The sequence below is a fragment of the Tenebrio molitor genome, chromosome 1 (assembly GCF_963966145.1).
Source record: "Tenebrio molitor chromosome 1, icTenMoli1.1, whole genome shotgun sequence".
Lineage (NCBI taxonomy): Eukaryota > Metazoa > Arthropoda > Insecta > Coleoptera > Tenebrionidae > Tenebrio > Tenebrio molitor.
The window spans coordinates 6678339-6697037 of NC_091046.1; the positions used below are offsets into that span (position 1 = coordinate 6678339).

Sequence of the window (18699 nt, forward strand, 5' to 3'; positions counted from 1 at the left end):
TTCTACTTTGAGTGTGAATAAATCATCTCAGGAATATTTTAATGTTTCATGTTCTGAATTTATGTCGAGACAAGATTTTGCGTGAAGCAATCAAGAATTCTAAGCTCGTTAACGCAGAACTTACAAAGTAAAAATTAAGAATCTTAAGTGAGTGTAAATTGGAGTTTGAAAATTTTTAATAGAAAAAGCGTTCCTCCGAATAAGTCTTCTTGTCCCGAATAGCTAAAAAATGGAGTTGAAACTTTATTATAAACAAAAACTCGTTGGCAGTGACGAGAAAAAGTGAGCAACTAAGCATTTTGCCAAGTAGTAAAGTGAAACTGCAAACTTTACAAGGGATTAATTTTAACTGCTTTATGGTCGTGTCGTGTTGTTAAGGCAATCCTTAACCGCCGCACATAAATTATGCATTTAACTTTACAAACTGGCAATAACTGATACGCGGTTGAAACATGCAACAAAATAAAATGCATCGGATCGATAGTGAGGCGACCGAAGTCGCTAATGAAACTACTTTAATGGCGGTGACAACAACGGACAAGTTTATTCCACATTAACAGCATTAATAAAGCTTTTACTGCTCACTTCCGCAGCTCGTGGACAAATATTATGGAAAGTGACAGTTTGCGAACAAAAATTATAGCAGGGTCGACTCATTTGTTCGACATAATTTGCTCTCCCATGACGGAAACTTGTCGTCGGTTTGGTAGACGAAAATTGATCGGTTCGTTTAATCTTCAGGACTGGGCTTGTCATTCGACGCTTTGTGCATAATCCTGGTCGTAATGACAAGGCCTGCGTGCAACCAAATGCAACAATGCAACCGATAAATTCTACCGACGTGTTTACACTTTTCGATTTGACAATAGAGAAATGCAAACGCATAAACCACAAACCAGCAGGTACGTCATATCGACGTGCAGTAATTATCACGGATGATTTGTCAGCAAAACAATACACACTGTGTAGGTATGTGGCGATTTATATGGACACAAAAATTTAACTAGTTTAAGATTTATTATCCGTTGTAATAAAATGTGAAAAACTATGTAATAAATCAATCGTGTAAATATGTATTAGCCAGAAAACACGAATGCGAGAAAGTAAGGTTAGAACCTGCTTTGTTGTGAAGTTTCAGGTAAACATGTGTGCAGTTGTGGTTCAAGTTACAACGACATCAATTTAATAAACATCAAGTTGTAAAAGCTGTAGTTTCTACGTGTCTTTTTAAAATATGATGTACATCCTGTAATTGTAAGCAACAATTATCTCAGAATAAGTGGTAAAACGAGTTTTACCATTGAAACTAAAGCATTAATTAATAATAGATTTTTCGAGAGATAGGCAACCAATAAAACGATTGTGAACAGTATAAAAATAATATTTCAAAACTTTGTATCCAATAAATTGTTTAGATTTATATTGCTATTACAACTGGTTTTTTTTTAAATAAACTTTACTGCTTTACTACAGCAAATAACAAGGAACAACATGAGTTATGGAGTTGGAAAACAATAAATGTTCTTATTGGATGCTGTCACTATCAAGCTAATTTCTCACTATTTAAAACAAAAACATCAACAACACAAAATTATAACGACCACAAAGCTTTCAATTAACGAATATTAAAACAGGTGAAAATGAAAAATGTTGTCTGGTTTGGTTAGAACTGAAAGAGCACCGCTTGTAATATCTATTCACTGTTTCAATTATCAAAAACGTTGGTGGCCCTATTTGCTGAAAACACAAAACCGTTCGACAACACCCCACATTGTGTCACTCTCTAATTCCTCGGATAAAAGTTTGGTATCGACAGACCGGAAAATAACAGAGAATAAAAGTTTAGTGGAGGAAGTTTTTTGGAGTCGTCAAATCTGCTGAAGAATTTCGCATAGGCAAAATGTAGGTCAAAACCAACAACACATCCAGACTAGATTTTAAAACGCAAGAGAAAGCTCGATACACCGAGATGTGTCAAGTTCAGTTTGAAGGATATTCGTTAGAAGAAATGTCTGGCAAGGAATCAACGAGATCCTTGCAAGGATGTGTTCACGGTTGCACCAACGCTATGCACTGGTTGGCTATTTTCGTGCCAAGAACACAAGAATGGCCTTGCCACAAATCGTGCGTATAGATTTGGATTTTTGTGGTGAAATAAAAATAAACTTCTGGAAGAATTTAATTTACTTGAAAAAAATACACACACGGGCTACGACGATTCACGTACGAAAACAATTATTTTTTTATCAGAGTTTTTGGCTTAAGTAAGTCGTTCCTGGTGAAGTTTTTATGTAGACAAACCACTCAATAAAGTTTAACTGCTGCAGTAAACTGGGATTACAAGAAGATTCTGATTTTTAAGAGAGGTTCCCAAGTGGGGAACTTTTACGGTGTGAAAATAAACGTGTCAGGCCACTAATGAGCGTTCATCACTAATTTTCGATTGCCTCCTTTATTGACCACTTCCACGCAAAGAAGATTTACTCTCCTGGCGAGGGTTGAAAAAATATCAAACCAAATATAGTTTTTCTTTTACATTCGAAGCCCCAAAAACCATTATCCATGTTCAATGACTCTGTTTTGACGTTTTAATGAGCTTAGCGATAATTTCAGCAAATTTATTGTATCCCACTGTTGTGACATTTACTGCCACGCAGGAAGTTATTTAGCTTTGATTTTAGGATTCCTTCAAAATGGATCGCACTGGCGTTTATAGAGGCCATTTAATAACTTTGCCAAAATTTATCGAGGCCGTTTGCAAAAATGGCGCAAATGTAGGACTTAAGATTATCATCTACCACTTGTGACTTGGCAAACGCAACAGCAAACAGCACAAAAAGATTTCGTCTGCTCAACCTATTTTCAAATTATCTTTTTGTGAATGTTTTGAAAATAAAATTTTCTACGAGATCAATTTTTGTATTTCTTCCACCCTCCCGCTCCGTGTTTCGTCACTGTCCCTTAAATTATTTGACAACTTTGCGCCCCGAATTCCGCCCCATTAACAATGCACAATTCATAACCGGGACCTTCTAGATGGGCGGAATATAAATTACTTCTTAATTTTCATAATGCGCCGAAAGTATTTTCTTTGAATGAATTAATAAAGGCCGACCGGGCCTCCACCATCAACACTGATTAACCCAAAGACATTTTACACATTCATGTCATTTTCAGCTTAATTCGGTCGACGAGGGTGAGATGGGTGTGGACGTTGCAGGCGGAGGGTTGGCGCCATGAGCCATGCGGTTGGGCAGCTGGGGGGCCGCTTTGGGGCTCGCCGGACTGCTCGCGGTCGCTGTCGCTTTGCCCCCCGTCGTTAAAATAGGTAAGTAACGTCTTCTGGATCGTTAAGTGGGTGTTAAAAGCTTTCATAAAAAAACCGCAAAGCTGTCTTTCTCAAGGGGCACAAGGAAATTTATCCCCCAGTGTAATTAAACCCCTGGAATTACCCACGTAATAACCTCGGTTGCTTATTCAACTGTATTTTTTATTTGACTTGCATATTAACAATTTCTTCATGTAATGAAATTAAATTGCTTGTGAATAAATAAAAAAAAGAGAGAGACCGCACGACAGAAGTGAAAACTGCTATTTAAGTAATATGTATAGTTGACTCAAGTTGCAAAAAACCACTTCTCATTTGCAACAGCATTTTTTTCATATTTTTGAACCAAATTAAGGCACAACGGGACCAGAAAATCATAGTTTGGATTGAATATTTTCCATATAAGTACAGTTTTAAAGTAATTTCAAATGATTAGTGCCATAAAAGTGCTGTTGCAAATGAAAAGTGGTTTTTTGCAACTTGAGTCAACTTTAGGCCCCTAATCTAAAAAATATATCATTATGGATGACTTGGAGGAATAAGGAGCAAAGCATAAATAACTAATATCAATAAATCCAATGCTGTTTTTAAATTAACATCAAAAATCTGTATTTTTGAATAGAAACTGCAAATACGTCCGCTTTTAGAGATACGAGTACACTCTGGCAAAAGAAGCTTTCACCATCGTCATCATCGTATTTTTCAATAGAAACTGTAAATACGTCGGCTTTTAGAGGTACACTCTAGCAAAATTTGTGAGGTTAGGTTTGGATGTTTAAGTTTTATTTTCTTGACGATGATATTGAACACAAATTTTCATAGCAATACCAATAGGATTATGATAATTTGTCCATTTTCCTCTTCACATTTTGCTACACAAATGTTTTCAGTAGATGAATTGTTGAAGCCATATAATTGAGAATTACCTACGTATTAAATCCTTCATTCATCTGTAAACTTACAATAATTGTCGTGTCTTTATCGTTTATATTATATAAAACTATACAGGGTATTTCACAAGTGATAATGAGCCTGACGGAATAATAAATTCAACCCACAATTAGTGGAGTAACGATAAACAAAAATACGGCGTTATTTCGGAACCGGTAGCAAGAGTTCCGATTGTAATAATTTATTTTTTTTTTATGTCATGAATACAAAATACTAAAACCTAGGTTAAAAATTGACGCTCATAGTGGGAAATACACTCACCGGTACAAAAAGCGACTCATTATGATTTCTTTAATAAATAATCTTGAAATTATATTTGTGCTTATTTTTTTTATAATAGTTAAATTGGGATATTTTCAAAGATCGGGAGTGCTATGGTCACCATGGCAATCGAATTGTTTTGTTTAAATAAATTATTGAAAAGTTTGCTTTACGTGTTAAAATTTTTAATTTGACAATACGAGATACTAATTCAAAATACTGTTAAAATTTTGACAATTTTTTATAACATACATTTTTTGTTTTTTTAAATAACTTATTATTTTTCAGTAAAATCTTATTTCCTGTGTTTAATGTTTTTTTTTGTCGGATATTCTTTGGCAAAGAATAACTTAAATACCAATACAACATGATACAAAAAAATAATTCTAAGACAATGAATTACTTAAAATTCAAAGTGAGTAGAACTCTTCAAACGATCATTGTGACGAGTATTGGTAAAAAATATACAAGAGATGCTGAAAGTAAAAATGTATTAAGAGTGTATTATAAAAATTTAATATTTTCCCCGGTTTCATCCTCTTCTATGTCATTTTCATCTAAAATTGTTGATGGTGGGCAATTACAGTGGCCTATTTTTGAACACGTTGTTTTTCAGGAATGGAAAAACAAAATAATCAAGGCAAGTTGTTGGTACAGTTGGGAGTAAAAAAAACGGACATCAAAATTGTGACATTTTCAAAAATTCAATATAACCCATTCTTTATTGTCAATGTGACAGTTTATGACAACTGAAACATTTGAAGAATTGATCAGACGTACTTACTACCTTGTCAAAAATAAATTACTCCCTATATTTCGAACTTTTAGAGAAATAACGTTTTTCATGTTGTGTAAGTAGAATTTTCAGAAGTAATTTTGAATTCCTAAGGTTGATTACTATGAATTGAGGGATTAAGTTCAATTAAATATGCCGACAGAAACCAAAATTGATTGTGAAACGAAAAATCATCTATCACTTAGCGAGGCCTTAGTCATTAATTTGCAACTGTGACAAGAAATTAGCCACACCCTCACATTTTTGAGATATCTTTTGTCTGCCACCAGAAACCACATAGCCCCCAACATAACCAAATTTATGGCAACCTAGTATCGAATATCCCTAAATCCTAGAGAGTAATTTATTTTTGACACGATTGTAGCACAGTTATTAACTAAACTGTCACAATCAGTCTAAATAAGTTTAAATGTAGGAAGGGCGGTTTCACACTTATGACTGTTATGTCAAAAATTATGTCTGGTTTTTTTTTACTCTCCACTGTAAGTGCCTTGAAAGTCCGGAAACTTTTGTTGAAATTCCTCGAAAACTAGAGGTGTTGAATAGGACGATTCGCCGTTTCTGAAGTAACACCGCACAATGGAAATTTTTTACTCTGAAGTGAACATATTGCAATAGCAATTTTAATAGTCAATAATTAATAATGACAGTTCTCCATTGTAATGACATATGGTGACATTTGAATTACATTTTTACGTGTTGCCAACTGAAGCGTATTACTCACGGACCTTTGGATTTTTTTTATTTTCGATCGCATGGTATTACTAAACACTTTTTTGTCAAAAACCATTAAAGATAATTACATATTTTCTTCAGAAAATGCTAACTATGCGACTCTAGAAGACAAACTGAACGTGTTTCTATCTGAGCCGGTCAAAACCGGGCTACCGAACATCTGCCTATTGTTCTTCTTTTTCCACATACAATTAATTCCAAACAAGTTTCAATATAACAATATACTCTTCCCAAAGTCATTCTATATTGTTCTCTAGTATTTTTCTTGCGAAAATAACGACTTCTAACTGGAAAATTTCAGTTCTTATAAATAAACAATAAATTAATGAAACAAACAATGAGCGGCAATTTTTAACCTATAAAGGTTTTAATATGTTTTATTTATAACGCATTAAAAAAATTTCGTTCAAATCCGAGCTCTTGCTACCGGTTCCGAAATAAAAACCTAACGTTACTCCACTAAATACATTTTCAAAAAAAGCCGGACATTTTAATGACAGTAGCCAGCTTTTTTCGGAAATATAATGTGGGTTGCATTTTAAACTACGTCAGGCTCATTATCACTCGTGAAATATCCTGTATATACAGTGAGCGGCAAAAGTATGGAATAAATTTATTAGAAATTAAATAAATTTTTTTTCAAAAAAATCTTTGGACAGGTCAATTTTAGATTATAAAAATACATATTTTAATACGAAATAAAATTCCAAGCAGTCATTTGTTTTCGAGTTATGACGTCATCGATAGTTTTTTTAAATTGAAACCCCCTATTTTTGTTCTTGATTCTGATAGGCCTTTTAATTGTCTAAACGCCAGTATAAAAATTTTGTTATCTTACATAAGGAAATTTTTGAGAAAAAAATAATAAAGTTGGAAAAAATAAATTTTATAACAAACAAAAACGAGTCAAAAACTGTGTTAGTAAGTACTTAAAATTATGGAATTCAATGTTCGAATTGCCATCCTCCAGCTTGTTGACAATAAGCAAGTTTATGAAGAAATTCCCCCTGTTTTAGTTTTATCTAGTTTTATCCACGCACCCAATCAAAATTAAAATTTCTATACGTTGTGTTTCTGATAAATGAGTCATTTTCGAAAACGTTTAGTAAAACAAATAACACATACGAATGAAATTGATAGTAACATTTGACTGTTTGATTTACCTACTTGATTTTTTGACTTGTTTTTGTTCTTTATAAAATTTAATTTTTCCAACTTTATTATTTTTTTTCTCAAACATTTTCTTATGTAAGATAACAAAATTTTTATACTGTCATTTAGACAATTAAAAGGGATATCAGAATCAAGAAAAAAATAGGGGGTTTCCATTTAAAAAAACTATCGATGACGTCATAACTCGAAAACAAATGACTGCTTGGAATTTTCTTTGGTACTAAAATATGTATTTTTATAAACTAAAATTGACCTGTCCAAAGATTTTTTTGAAAAAAATGTTGTTTAATTTTTAAGGGAGGAACCTCCGCCGGGCCATGGATGTGTGTGTATGTCTTTCAGGGGCTGACGGTAGGGTGGTGGAAGGAAGAGCGACACTCTTCCGACACCACCGCGAGGTCAGCAGGGTTCGAATCCCAGGCCGGATGGGCCTCCCATGGATGTTTGTGTTTGTATTCGTGTTGTGGCGTCCAGAAAAAGGAGGAAGGAGAAGAGAGGGTGGGCGTGGGTAGCCGGGGAAAGTACCCCGGAGCTCCGCCGCACCACATAGGAAAAAAGAGAAGAAAAAAAGCCGACCGCAAGGTACCTGATAGGCCCGTAGTGGTGAAAGGGGAAAGGCTATTTAAAAAAAAAAAAAAAATTAAGGAATTCCATACTTTTGCCGCTCACTGTATATACAGTTACTCCTGCAGCTCTGCACTGAGGTCAGTCAGGTCAAAACACAACGTACAATGAAAATTTAAAATTGACAAGTAACGCACAGTTGATTGTTTTTCGCTCGCTCCGCTAAAAAACTCGACTCCCTTGATTTTAGCTTGCCGTGTCGTGCTGCGAACGATTTTACCGTGTCGCATGAAACTAATTCACTGCCCGGCAATAAAATGTATGTGGCGCGCCCATGGAGGTAGTATCGCGTCTAAAGAAGTTTTCACTTCAAAAATCAGTTAAACATGTATAAAACTACTCATGCGTATAGTTGTATGTTTCTATATTGTATGTTCCGGATAAACTCCAGAACCACTGGCCGATTTTTAGAATTATTTCAGTGTTAGATAACTTGATTCTTCAGCAATAACATAGACTAGGTATTATCATGTTACTGTTGAAGGAATCAGATCACTGAAATAAAACGATGATCGGGTCGGAGGACAGTGTGAGCGAAACCGTGGGCTAAAACTATAGAATCATAATTTTTTTCGTAAAGCAATAAATTAGTGTGTCATTTTATGCACCATGCAGTGACAAATGGCAACAATCAAAATTTCTTTAGAAAATGTATTTATTGTATGTAAGCGTGTAGTAAAAATTGAATGTATTGGCACTATTGGCATAAATATTTACAGCAGAATTGTTACTTATGCCTCTTCGCCGTTTTCTCCCTAAAGTCTTGGATTTATTCGCCATTTCGGATTTGCAAAACAAACGATAAAAATGTTATGAACGTCGTCTGAATCACATATATTTATTCCATCCGACTTATTTGAGTTTTATTTTTATTTTAAAATTTTGTTCATGTCGGGTCACTTGTGAATTGAAACTCCCAAATCCCAATTCAATAAAAAATACAATACTCTATTGGAAAAAAGTGACATTGATGTAATTTCCGGTCAAAAGTGAAAAGTTGGTTTATTTTCGCCTCCAACGAAACTCTTCAATAAGGAATAAATTCAAGTGTAGGTCACTGTCTGAAACATATTTCCCTGCTTTGAAATCTGCACCAATAAAATCTATTAACAATTCCATTGTTAAATCAGGAGGGATGAGCTAATTGTAAAGGAATTCTGGTTAAGGGTTACGTTCTATGGCTATTGTTAGGGATCTCATGAATATTCAACGATCAATTATGTAATTGCGATCAATAATGAAAACCTGAAAATATTTTCATTTGTCAAGAATTAGCAATATTGTCTCTCTTTAAAATTAAAAATATTTTTCGGCTTCCCCAACTGGTAAACACACCGTTACCTTCCAATTTATGTTAAAGTAGCTGCGATTTACTGACGTATGTTGTAAATAGCTCTCGGCTTCGCCTCGCGCTGAAAAATGCATCTACCGTACCCTAATGTAAATAACTATCACTGCCCCGTTGAAAATTGCGGTTCACCGCAGAATACCAAGCAACTCCTTTATATTCCAATGTGCAAATTTTTATTAAGGGCATAAAAAATCTGATGTAAAAAGTTGCCAGCATCGAATAAAGAGATTTATATGTTGATGCAACTGGACGATTTACATTTTTTGCAAGCCCAAAGCTCCAAATTACATTATTCCCCTTTTATTGCAACAAATGTAAAGAGCAAACTGTACCTCATCGTTCCATATTTAATCGAATCAATTGATGCGGATTAAAACAGTATTATTTTCGGTTCAGTTAACTTTAAAACCCAAGACCGAGCAAACTTTTGAATAATGATTTAGCCCAGAAAAGTGCTCCATTGTCTTTGCGAGATATCCGGCGAGAGTCGTAAAAACTTGCCGGACCATTTCTGTATCAAAAATCGAAACGACAAAGCTGGAACACATTAACAAGTTGAATTTAAGCGAGATGTGTTCTCGCAAACTAGCGCAATTTCCGGTATGTGTGCATCCTAGGTGCAAGTAGCATTGAGATGATAATTTTCATCTGGTCCAGGACGATTTGAATTACAACTTTGCCGTATTCCTGCCCCTAATGAGTTGTAAATCCTGGGGACGCTCTCCTACTCTGGATATTAACAAGACGGTTTTATTTGAATTATGGCTCTCACCTACATAAATTATTTCCGCATACCTTCCTAGATGGGATGATAAAGTAATTAGCTTCGAGTTGACCAGAGAAAGAAGCTGCCCTGACGCGGGACACGCTTGGGCTAATTGTGAATTAACATTTATACCGCGTGCCCTTCAGCTGACACATTGTTAAACCGTTTGTCTTCCGTTATCTGTTGAACTATCAAAACTGAAGCTTTCGTATGTAAAGCAAACCGCACGAATGAAAAGCTCGATGCTACATAATGTTTTTTTTTAATTGCACAAGATTGCAATTTTCATGGTTGAAGCTTCGAGTGGATGATTTAACATGCGACGCTGATTGGCTGATTCATAATTAAACGCCAAAAAATCTGTTTTAATAACTCTTTTATAAATGAATACATATTCCTATCATGAGATACAACAATGTGTGCTGCAGAAAAAATAAAATAAAAATTGACAGATATTTTTTTATCCATTGTGCGAGTGTGGAGTACGTGTCTGCTGCTACAGTGACCACAGTAAAATGTTGTATTTAATGTTCTCCTTTATTTCTTCCGGGAATATCTCAAATGGGTCATTTATTTTCTTGATTCTCCAACAAACGTAAAATAAATTGCTCTAACAAATAATAAGATTGCGACTGTATATCTAAGCGAAGGAAGATGAAATGTATCCACAAACAAATTTTCGACGAAAATAGTTTAAATGTGGCTTTAGCTTTATTCTTCTCCATCTGTAAACAAAATTTGATTTAAGTTTAAGTTTACTGAGTTTACTGTGATGGGACAAAATAAGACAACGGTAATGCTATGAACTAAATAATTGTTTTTAAATAATTAAACAACGATTTAAAAGAAATTCCCATGTTTTGTGTCTAAATATGATTTCAGATTTGTCATTAGATAAAAATATATAATAATAAAATAAATATTGACAGATGTGCTTAAAAATATAAGGTTAAGAAGAATTTTGTCTCTTTCTTTTGAGAATCAACCATCATCTAATCAATTGTATAATTTATTCCTGGCGTTCCTAAATAAAATTCTATTTTGTTGTCAGAATTAACGGATAATGGAGTCTATTCTATAATTTACATGTTAATTTTAATAGCCTGTAAAAATTCGTAAGCATGACAATGACCAATCAGAGAAATTTATTTTAACAGGTTGTTAAATTTAAACAGGCTGTTAAAAATACAGAATAGACCCCAATACATACCGGCAATAACTGGCACATAAGACAAGAAATAAAATAAAAAATATAATCAAGAACTGAAAAATCTCAGTGATTGAAAATTATTTTGTCATGTTGGTAACACATTTGAAATCTTTAGTTGGCAACATCGTTAGCATGACACACGCAATTTTCAAAATTGAAACAAACGTCAAAAAAATCGATTTTTTTTTTCAACGCTAATGTACTTCGTGATTTAACCTAATCTAAATAGAAATGATTGACAGATGATGCACGAGAATATTTGCACTACCAACTGCAATTCAGTGTTGCTAATCCACTATTTTGCTTCAATCATTTATAGTCACTCGGTATATAAAATGTTACTTCTGGACCAGGGTGTTTGGTATACGGAAAAAAGGGTATAAATCAACCGAAAAGGACCTAAAATCCTTCAAAAATCACGAATTTTTATGCACCCCAAAAGTACACAAATATCTATACCCCACCAAAAATTGAGCAAAAAACCTTGCAAAATGTTCATTTTTAGACACCTCAAAAGGGTTTTCTACTTCTGGACCAGGGTATTTAACACATGCAAAAATCATTGAAAAGCGACCAAAAAAAGGATATGAAACAACGAAAAAGATCCAAAAAAAAACTTACAAAATCGCTTGTTTTCATGCACCCGAAAATGGGTTTTTACTTCTGGACTTTACCAGACCAATTGGCACATGAAAAAATCACAACAACTCACAACCAAAAAATACTCCAATTTTTCGATATCCCAAAATGGATTTTTATTTCATGACCAGGGCATATGGCATGCGGAAAAATCATTGCAAAACGACCAAAAAAGGACGACCGAAAAATGCCCAAAATCCTTCAAAAATCCCTCAAAAGTACCTAAATATCTATAGGACCACGGAAAATTGGGCAGACGAAAGAATGGTTGAGAATCGCATAAAATCAAGCATAATTGCCTCAAAAGCAGTTAAAAATCCTTACAAAATCCCTTGTTTTTAGACACCCCAAAATGGCATTTTACTTCTGGACTTCTGGGGTAATTGGCACATGCAAAAATCATTGAAAAATTACCAAACAAGGTTATGAAACGACCAAAAAAGGACCTAAAAACCTCCAAAATACACCAATTTTTAGTCACCCCAAAAATTGGACACACGAGAAAAATGGTAAAATCGCTTGTTTTGAAAAACAACGCCTACCTTTCTAATATAATCCAAAATAAATTAGTATTTCTGGACCAATGTGTAAAAATCATGAAGAAAAAAGTCCAAAATCATTTAGATCCTCTCATTTCTTTGAAACCTCAAAATTTCCCCAGTTTTACATGTTTTTTTAAATATATATTAACGAGTAATAAAATCACCTATTTCAATTTTTTTAATAAAATTTCGATACTTTTTTTGTAGTCTACTTCATTTGACTATTTGTGCCACAGACAATCTAGATCTCGAAATGTTTTCCGGATTTTGAGTTAAAATAGGCAATGATATTCTTCCAAGCTTCTTGCCTTTGCTGGTTTGCTTTTAAAACAATAATCACTTTTTTTTCTGCAATATCAAACTTTATTGTAAAAATAGTATGTATATTAAAACATAAGTTTTATAAAACTTAATGTTAAAACACGAGTGCTCTTAGGTTTTATAAAAACGAGTTTCTTATGCTATTTTTTCTAATTTGCGTATTAAATACAAATAAAATCAATTTTGATAATATAGGGAATTTTGTGACACTTTTATTTCAAAATTGATATTTAAAGTAAGATTTTAAATTTGAATCTAGACTAAACAGAATTGTCATTTTTCGCAAATGAAATTGCAATTAAAGGTGAATTATCCAGAAATACTGCAAATAGCAGAGATACAACAGTCAATTTGCTGCCGGCAATGTGTGTTACCAACTTAAAAAGTTCCTAGATTTGGGATGTGTTAATAGTTATTTACGAAGCGAGTGCGAGACGACATTTTTCGCACATGAGCGCATTATTTGAGGCACAAGCGACGAAGGAACGAGTGTTTCATTTGCGCGAATGTGCCGAATATGTCTTCGCGCATTGAGGTTTGTTCAATATTTTTTGAAACGAACATTAGCATTTTTAAATTATTACCCAATAGTTTCCAATTTAGTGAATAGATGGCGCTTGCCCAAGTGTCAATCGAATTAATAGCGATTTATTTTCATTCTTTCGAAATTTTCAACATCCAAATTGGAAAAATGACGTTTTGTAAACCAGATTTTATTATTATCAAGTCAAATTATTTTCAGAATGCTCAAAAAGGCCAATCCTTTTTGGATTATTTTGAAGCACTAGTGCGCAAAATCTACGTTCGCGGTTAACTGTTGCGTTTGCGAAATGTCATTTTGAAGTTAGTTAGTTCAAAATAGCTTATTAACGCATTCATTTTGAACAGCTTTGTTAAAACAGCAAATTAGAAAAAGTTTGTTTCAACACGCGAATTTCTATTACAGCATGCAAAATGGGTTTCGTAATAGCTTTCATACAGACGCAAAGTAGAAAATAGTTATTTAATAAACTAGTTTGTTAATGAAGGCGTTTAATAATCGAAACTGTTTAAAGCACGAACGAGTGTAGCGAGTGAGTGGCTTTAATAGTTGAGATTATTAATCGCCCATTAACAAAATAGTTGATTACAAAATTTTTTCGTTAACCTCAAACTTTTTTTTTTGACAAATTTTGAAATTAAAGCCAAATCAAAACCAATTTCATCTTTTTCCATAAAGATGAGACCTTATAAATACCTTCATTCTTTTTTTGTCCTCAGGGTAGGCCATTTTTAAATTTTTCAACACTTTCTATTCACTTTTCCACAAAGAGTGTCAGAAGATGTCAACTCCATTCACATTCAATTTCACGTAAAAATCACGGTTGCTACGGAAACCTAGTTACCTTTGAAAAAGATGACATGCGAATTATCACCAAAAATGTCGGTTTTTGAAAAAGTGAATTTGTAATTGTGCAGTTATGGAGCTATAAAATATAGAAAACTCTGCTGCACTACCTGCTGCAGTGTTGGTAAGTGCAAACAATGCATGTTAGGTACCTGTTCCAAATAAGGCCCGCTCGAAAATAAGGCCCACTAATGATATTGACTTACTTATAGAAATCACCAAATATACGACAACATAAGGGGTTCGTTTAGCATGAGTGCATAAAATTCGTACAAATGACCGTACCAGATACGTTCAAATTTCGCGGTAAAATAACATTGCAAAGTTCACCCATCAGTGTTGTTAAAAAGCGGGAAAAGTGAGTGTAAGATTTTCAGGTATTTACCACAAATTTCTGTTTGAAAATAGCATTGCAGTATTCCTTGGAAAGTTCTTTTTCATTGCATGCATTTATTTCATTCTGCTTTTAGCTTCTTTTCGTTTCATATCTTATACCAATTTAATGTGAAGTGGTTTTAATAAGGCCCGGCAAAGGAGTGTGGGGCTTTTTAAAACTGTAGTGGGCTTTATTCTTGAATTATTATTTTGACAGAAAATCAAATAAGGGAAGTTGGTATCGCCCCTGATGTGACACCTGTGAAATGATAGTTATGCGTATGTGCAAGAATTGTTCCGTTTGGTACCACGAAGCTTGTATAGGCCTAAAAAAGATACTGATTTGGATTATTTGTGTAGTTCATGCAAGTTAAAGTTGTTTTTATTTAAGTATTCTAGAAGACAATGGTGTTTTATTAACTTTTATCGAGAATTTAATGGGTGGGCTTTATTAAGCACATCGCACGCAATAAGGCCCACAAACAATGTATTTTTGAAAAAGGAATAACTTCTTTGTTATTATTTTTTTATTTATATGTTTTATGCTGTTATGTTTAGAAAAGAATAAACTTTAATTTACAGCCCACATCCAAAGTTCTTACTTGTTTTTACTAACCAATATTTGAAAACAAAAATTAGGTGGCCCTTATTTGGATCAGGTACCTTTCGAGGTTGTTTATACATCAAAATTTAATCAAAACGTCAAAATCGCAAAAATCGTTGATTAATGAAAAATAGTGTATTAATGAGGTCCATTAATACACTATAATTTAGACAAAAGAATTCATTAATATTGAAATTAACAAACGGTCAACGGAAAAATGATTTATTCAACTGAACGAAAAAATTGTTTCCCCAAAGTGTGCAAGTTCAACAGTAAACTACATATTTATCATTGAGCTAACATATTACGCTAAACAGGCGTTTCTAGAATTTTTCAAAGTACCTATTCTTGTTCAGACTGTTGTCTTTTAGAAACCTAATAAAATATGAAACTATATTTACTATATTCAGACTGTCTTTCCAAAATATAATTACTATTATGTGGTTCACCTGCAAGACTTAATATTCCATTTCATAAAATGCAATATTCTATCCGAGTTAATAATAAAATTTTCGCTAAGAATTTATAATATTTCGCAACTCCTGAATAAATTTTTTAAATTTTATAAAACTGTACTCGACCGAAGCTGATAAAATCCTTCAATACTTTTCGTTCTTCTTTCATTTTGTATAAGGGTATCGTTTTACAAATGCCTCGTTATAAAAATTCCTTTATACTTTGTTTTCTTTGATATACTTAATAAAAATGCTTTGTATAAAAATCCTATTCATAAAGAAATTTTATCAGTTCATCAGTGGTTTACAAAAGGAAATGCAAACCGATAAAGGTAATATTCAAAACAAACAATAATAAAACCCAACACCAGCTCTAACCAAATTTGCGGATTTATTCCCACATTTTTGGAAAATTAATTAATAATAACCATTCGATTACACATTCACAGATCAAGTCTTGTGATTGTGCACTCCCAAATTTCACTCTATCTGTAAGGAAACCTTTTGAGCCGTTTGCGTAAAATATACGGCAAAAAGAATCGAGCACAATGATGTCTAACGAACCTTCTCGCAAAGCCAACCACCGACCAACCCTCTTAATAGCTAATCCACCGCCTATACCTACCAACTCTAGATTACATTCTAGATGAAAGCAAAAGTTCCCACATTTACAATAAAAATTTTCATTTTCCGGCTCGTAACGCTGCGAATGAAATAATATTACATTGGATTCTTTTTTCTCCACCGAAATTAACAATATTCCTTTGAGTCCGTATTTATCCGGAACATAATAGAAGGAATATAGACTGCTTTCTTTTGCATAACAAGACGTTTGAAAATTGAATCGTACTCATAAATACAAGTTATATTTATTTTATCTACGACTGTGCGATATAGACTATTTATCCAACTTATTTCAGACATGTAACGACCTACTTTACAGCACGCTGTGCGATAAAGTGAAGAAAGAAACAAATTAAGAAACTAGATTTTTTCTCACAAGCCTCATTGTACAAACTTCACACGTGTGCGATAATATTGTCAACATCCCACTTGTTGCGTAAATATCTATTAGGATTTTATTATGACAAACAATTCTTTAACAAAAATCTAATATTTATGGGAAATCTTCGTATTGAGGGAAATAGCAAAATTGAAAATTTAATACGAAAGTGAGCTCACTTTGGATGAAATTATTTCAGGAAGTGGCTACTGAAACTACTAAAAATTATAATACGATTTAAACGAAAAGTCACTCTACTTAAATAATTTATTGCAACGGAAGTTTAAAGAGATTGAACAAAATATGCATTGATGTAAATTTAAGAAAATGTTCCACCAGCAAACTTTTCTCTGTCATACTTCTCCTAATTTATACATAACTGCAAATATTATCACATCAAAGAGCTTAAACACTACCTTTGAACACCTTTACTTCTCTTATAAATATTCATGAACTTGTTAATACTTTGAATGGGATTTTCTAAGTTAAACATTGCAATAATAAGCTCTGCTCACTGTTAATAGACAAAATAGCCTTGGGGCTTCTTCAGTCCTGCTTTTCTAAAGCACACTTTTATGCTTTACAATTGCGGTGAAAATTGTAGCCTGAGTTGAGGCAACAGTTTAAAACTAAATTGTATATTTTGCAATTAAATAACGATAATAAAATAGATGAGTGAACAAGCATGCAGTTATTTGATTATGATTTGAATAACAAATACGGAGCAGAGACCTGCGAGTTAAATTTTGTGTTGGGTGAGATAATAAGAGGAAGTCGGAATAATTTATCACATGTTAGACTGCTGCCACTTATAGAAAATGGCGCTAATGTAAAATGTCTCCCCCGAACGTCGATAATGCCGAACCGCAAACATTTTCCACTTAAACTTGATGAATCTTCATCCATCATTTAAAAAATACTTGGTAATTGTCTAGTCGTGCTCCAATATTATTAACAAGGACCGGAAAAATGTTCCTGCAGCAATTTAATTCTCGATGATTTGATTAGAGCCAGAAACCCCACCAGGACTCTCCAAGACCGTAATAACCAGGCACATCAACCAGATTTGGCGCAACACTGTCACTTATCAAATAAGATGGTTGCGCATACCACCAAATCTCACGTTTCCTGACGTGGATGCATAACTAGTAGTCTCGATAGGATTCCGGGTTGCTTACCTGGAGATCTCCACATTGCAGAGTATATTTGAGAACAGTGAAAGTGATTGAAACCAGAAATGTTTTCAAAATTTTACCGCGTACTAAATTGTTTGATTGTTTAAAACTTTTAAAAAGTACGTTTACGTTTTGGCGATTTTCAGAGTTGTTTCCCAACAATTTATTGATTCATTAAAATATATAAAATGAAATTCGTTAGAAAAATTTATGTAAAAAATGTTTTCGAAAACTTCCGTCCAGATAATCACATTGCTTTAAAAAGAATTTAGTAACACATTCTCGTGAATTAATTGGACGTTATTGAAAAATACGTGCATTATAAAAAGTAATTTAATGCTGAAAGGAAGAGGATGCCCGGAATCGAGGCAGGATTCCTTTATCATTAGTTACAGATGTTTCTATTTACTTATGATCAGTCTTTTGAATGTATTTTTTTATTATTTACTGTACTATTCATTCCACATTATTGATTCCAGACAATGCTAAAATAAAGTAGCTAAACAGTTGAAGCGGTCCGCCCATCCAAACCCTGACCGCGTCCAGCGATACTTAATTTCACTGATCAAAGATGATAGTACTTTACCACTACTTTATAGTAGCTGGGTAGTGACGCACCCATAAATTAATCTTCATTTCTCTTTAATTTAATCCCAAAATTTTAGGGCATTTATCTCATTATGAATTACCTCAATTTTTAGTTTTTCAAAATTCTGCCAATTTTTCTGCTTTTAATAGTTTTGTGTTAGGAGCGAATAAATATTAATTCAAGATGAAAACACTAACAATTTTATTTCAATCTTAAGCCTATATTTTGACGGCAAAAAATTAATTTTCCTTTTCTAGATCTAAAAGTGTAAAATGACAATTAAATTTTTTTTTTGCATATCGTAATGAAAGTGGCACTTTTTTACAAGCAAAATCGTAGTGAAAGTAGCACATTTTTACTCGAAAAGTCGTAGTGAAAGTAGTAGTTTTTTGCATTATTTTATTCCATCTCCTT

General features: G+C 33.3%; 1 protein-coding gene across 5 annotated transcripts in view; it reads left to right on the forward strand.

Annotated features, from left to right (window-relative positions):
• The window catches only part of LOC138128118 (glutamate receptor ionotropic, kainate 2-like), a 96852-nt gene that overhangs the window by 11551 nt on the left and 66602 nt on the right, over positions 1-18699 (forward strand). For all 5 annotated transcript variants that reach the window (XM_069044317.1, XM_069044316.1, XM_069044328.1 and 2 more), the window contains exon 2: positions 3178-3328. In XM_069044317.1, the coding sequence (XP_068900418.1) occupies positions 3244-3328 (85 nt within the window). In that variant the 5' untranslated portion in view covers positions 3178-3243. The remainder of the gene's footprint in view (positions 1-3177; positions 3329-18699) is intronic.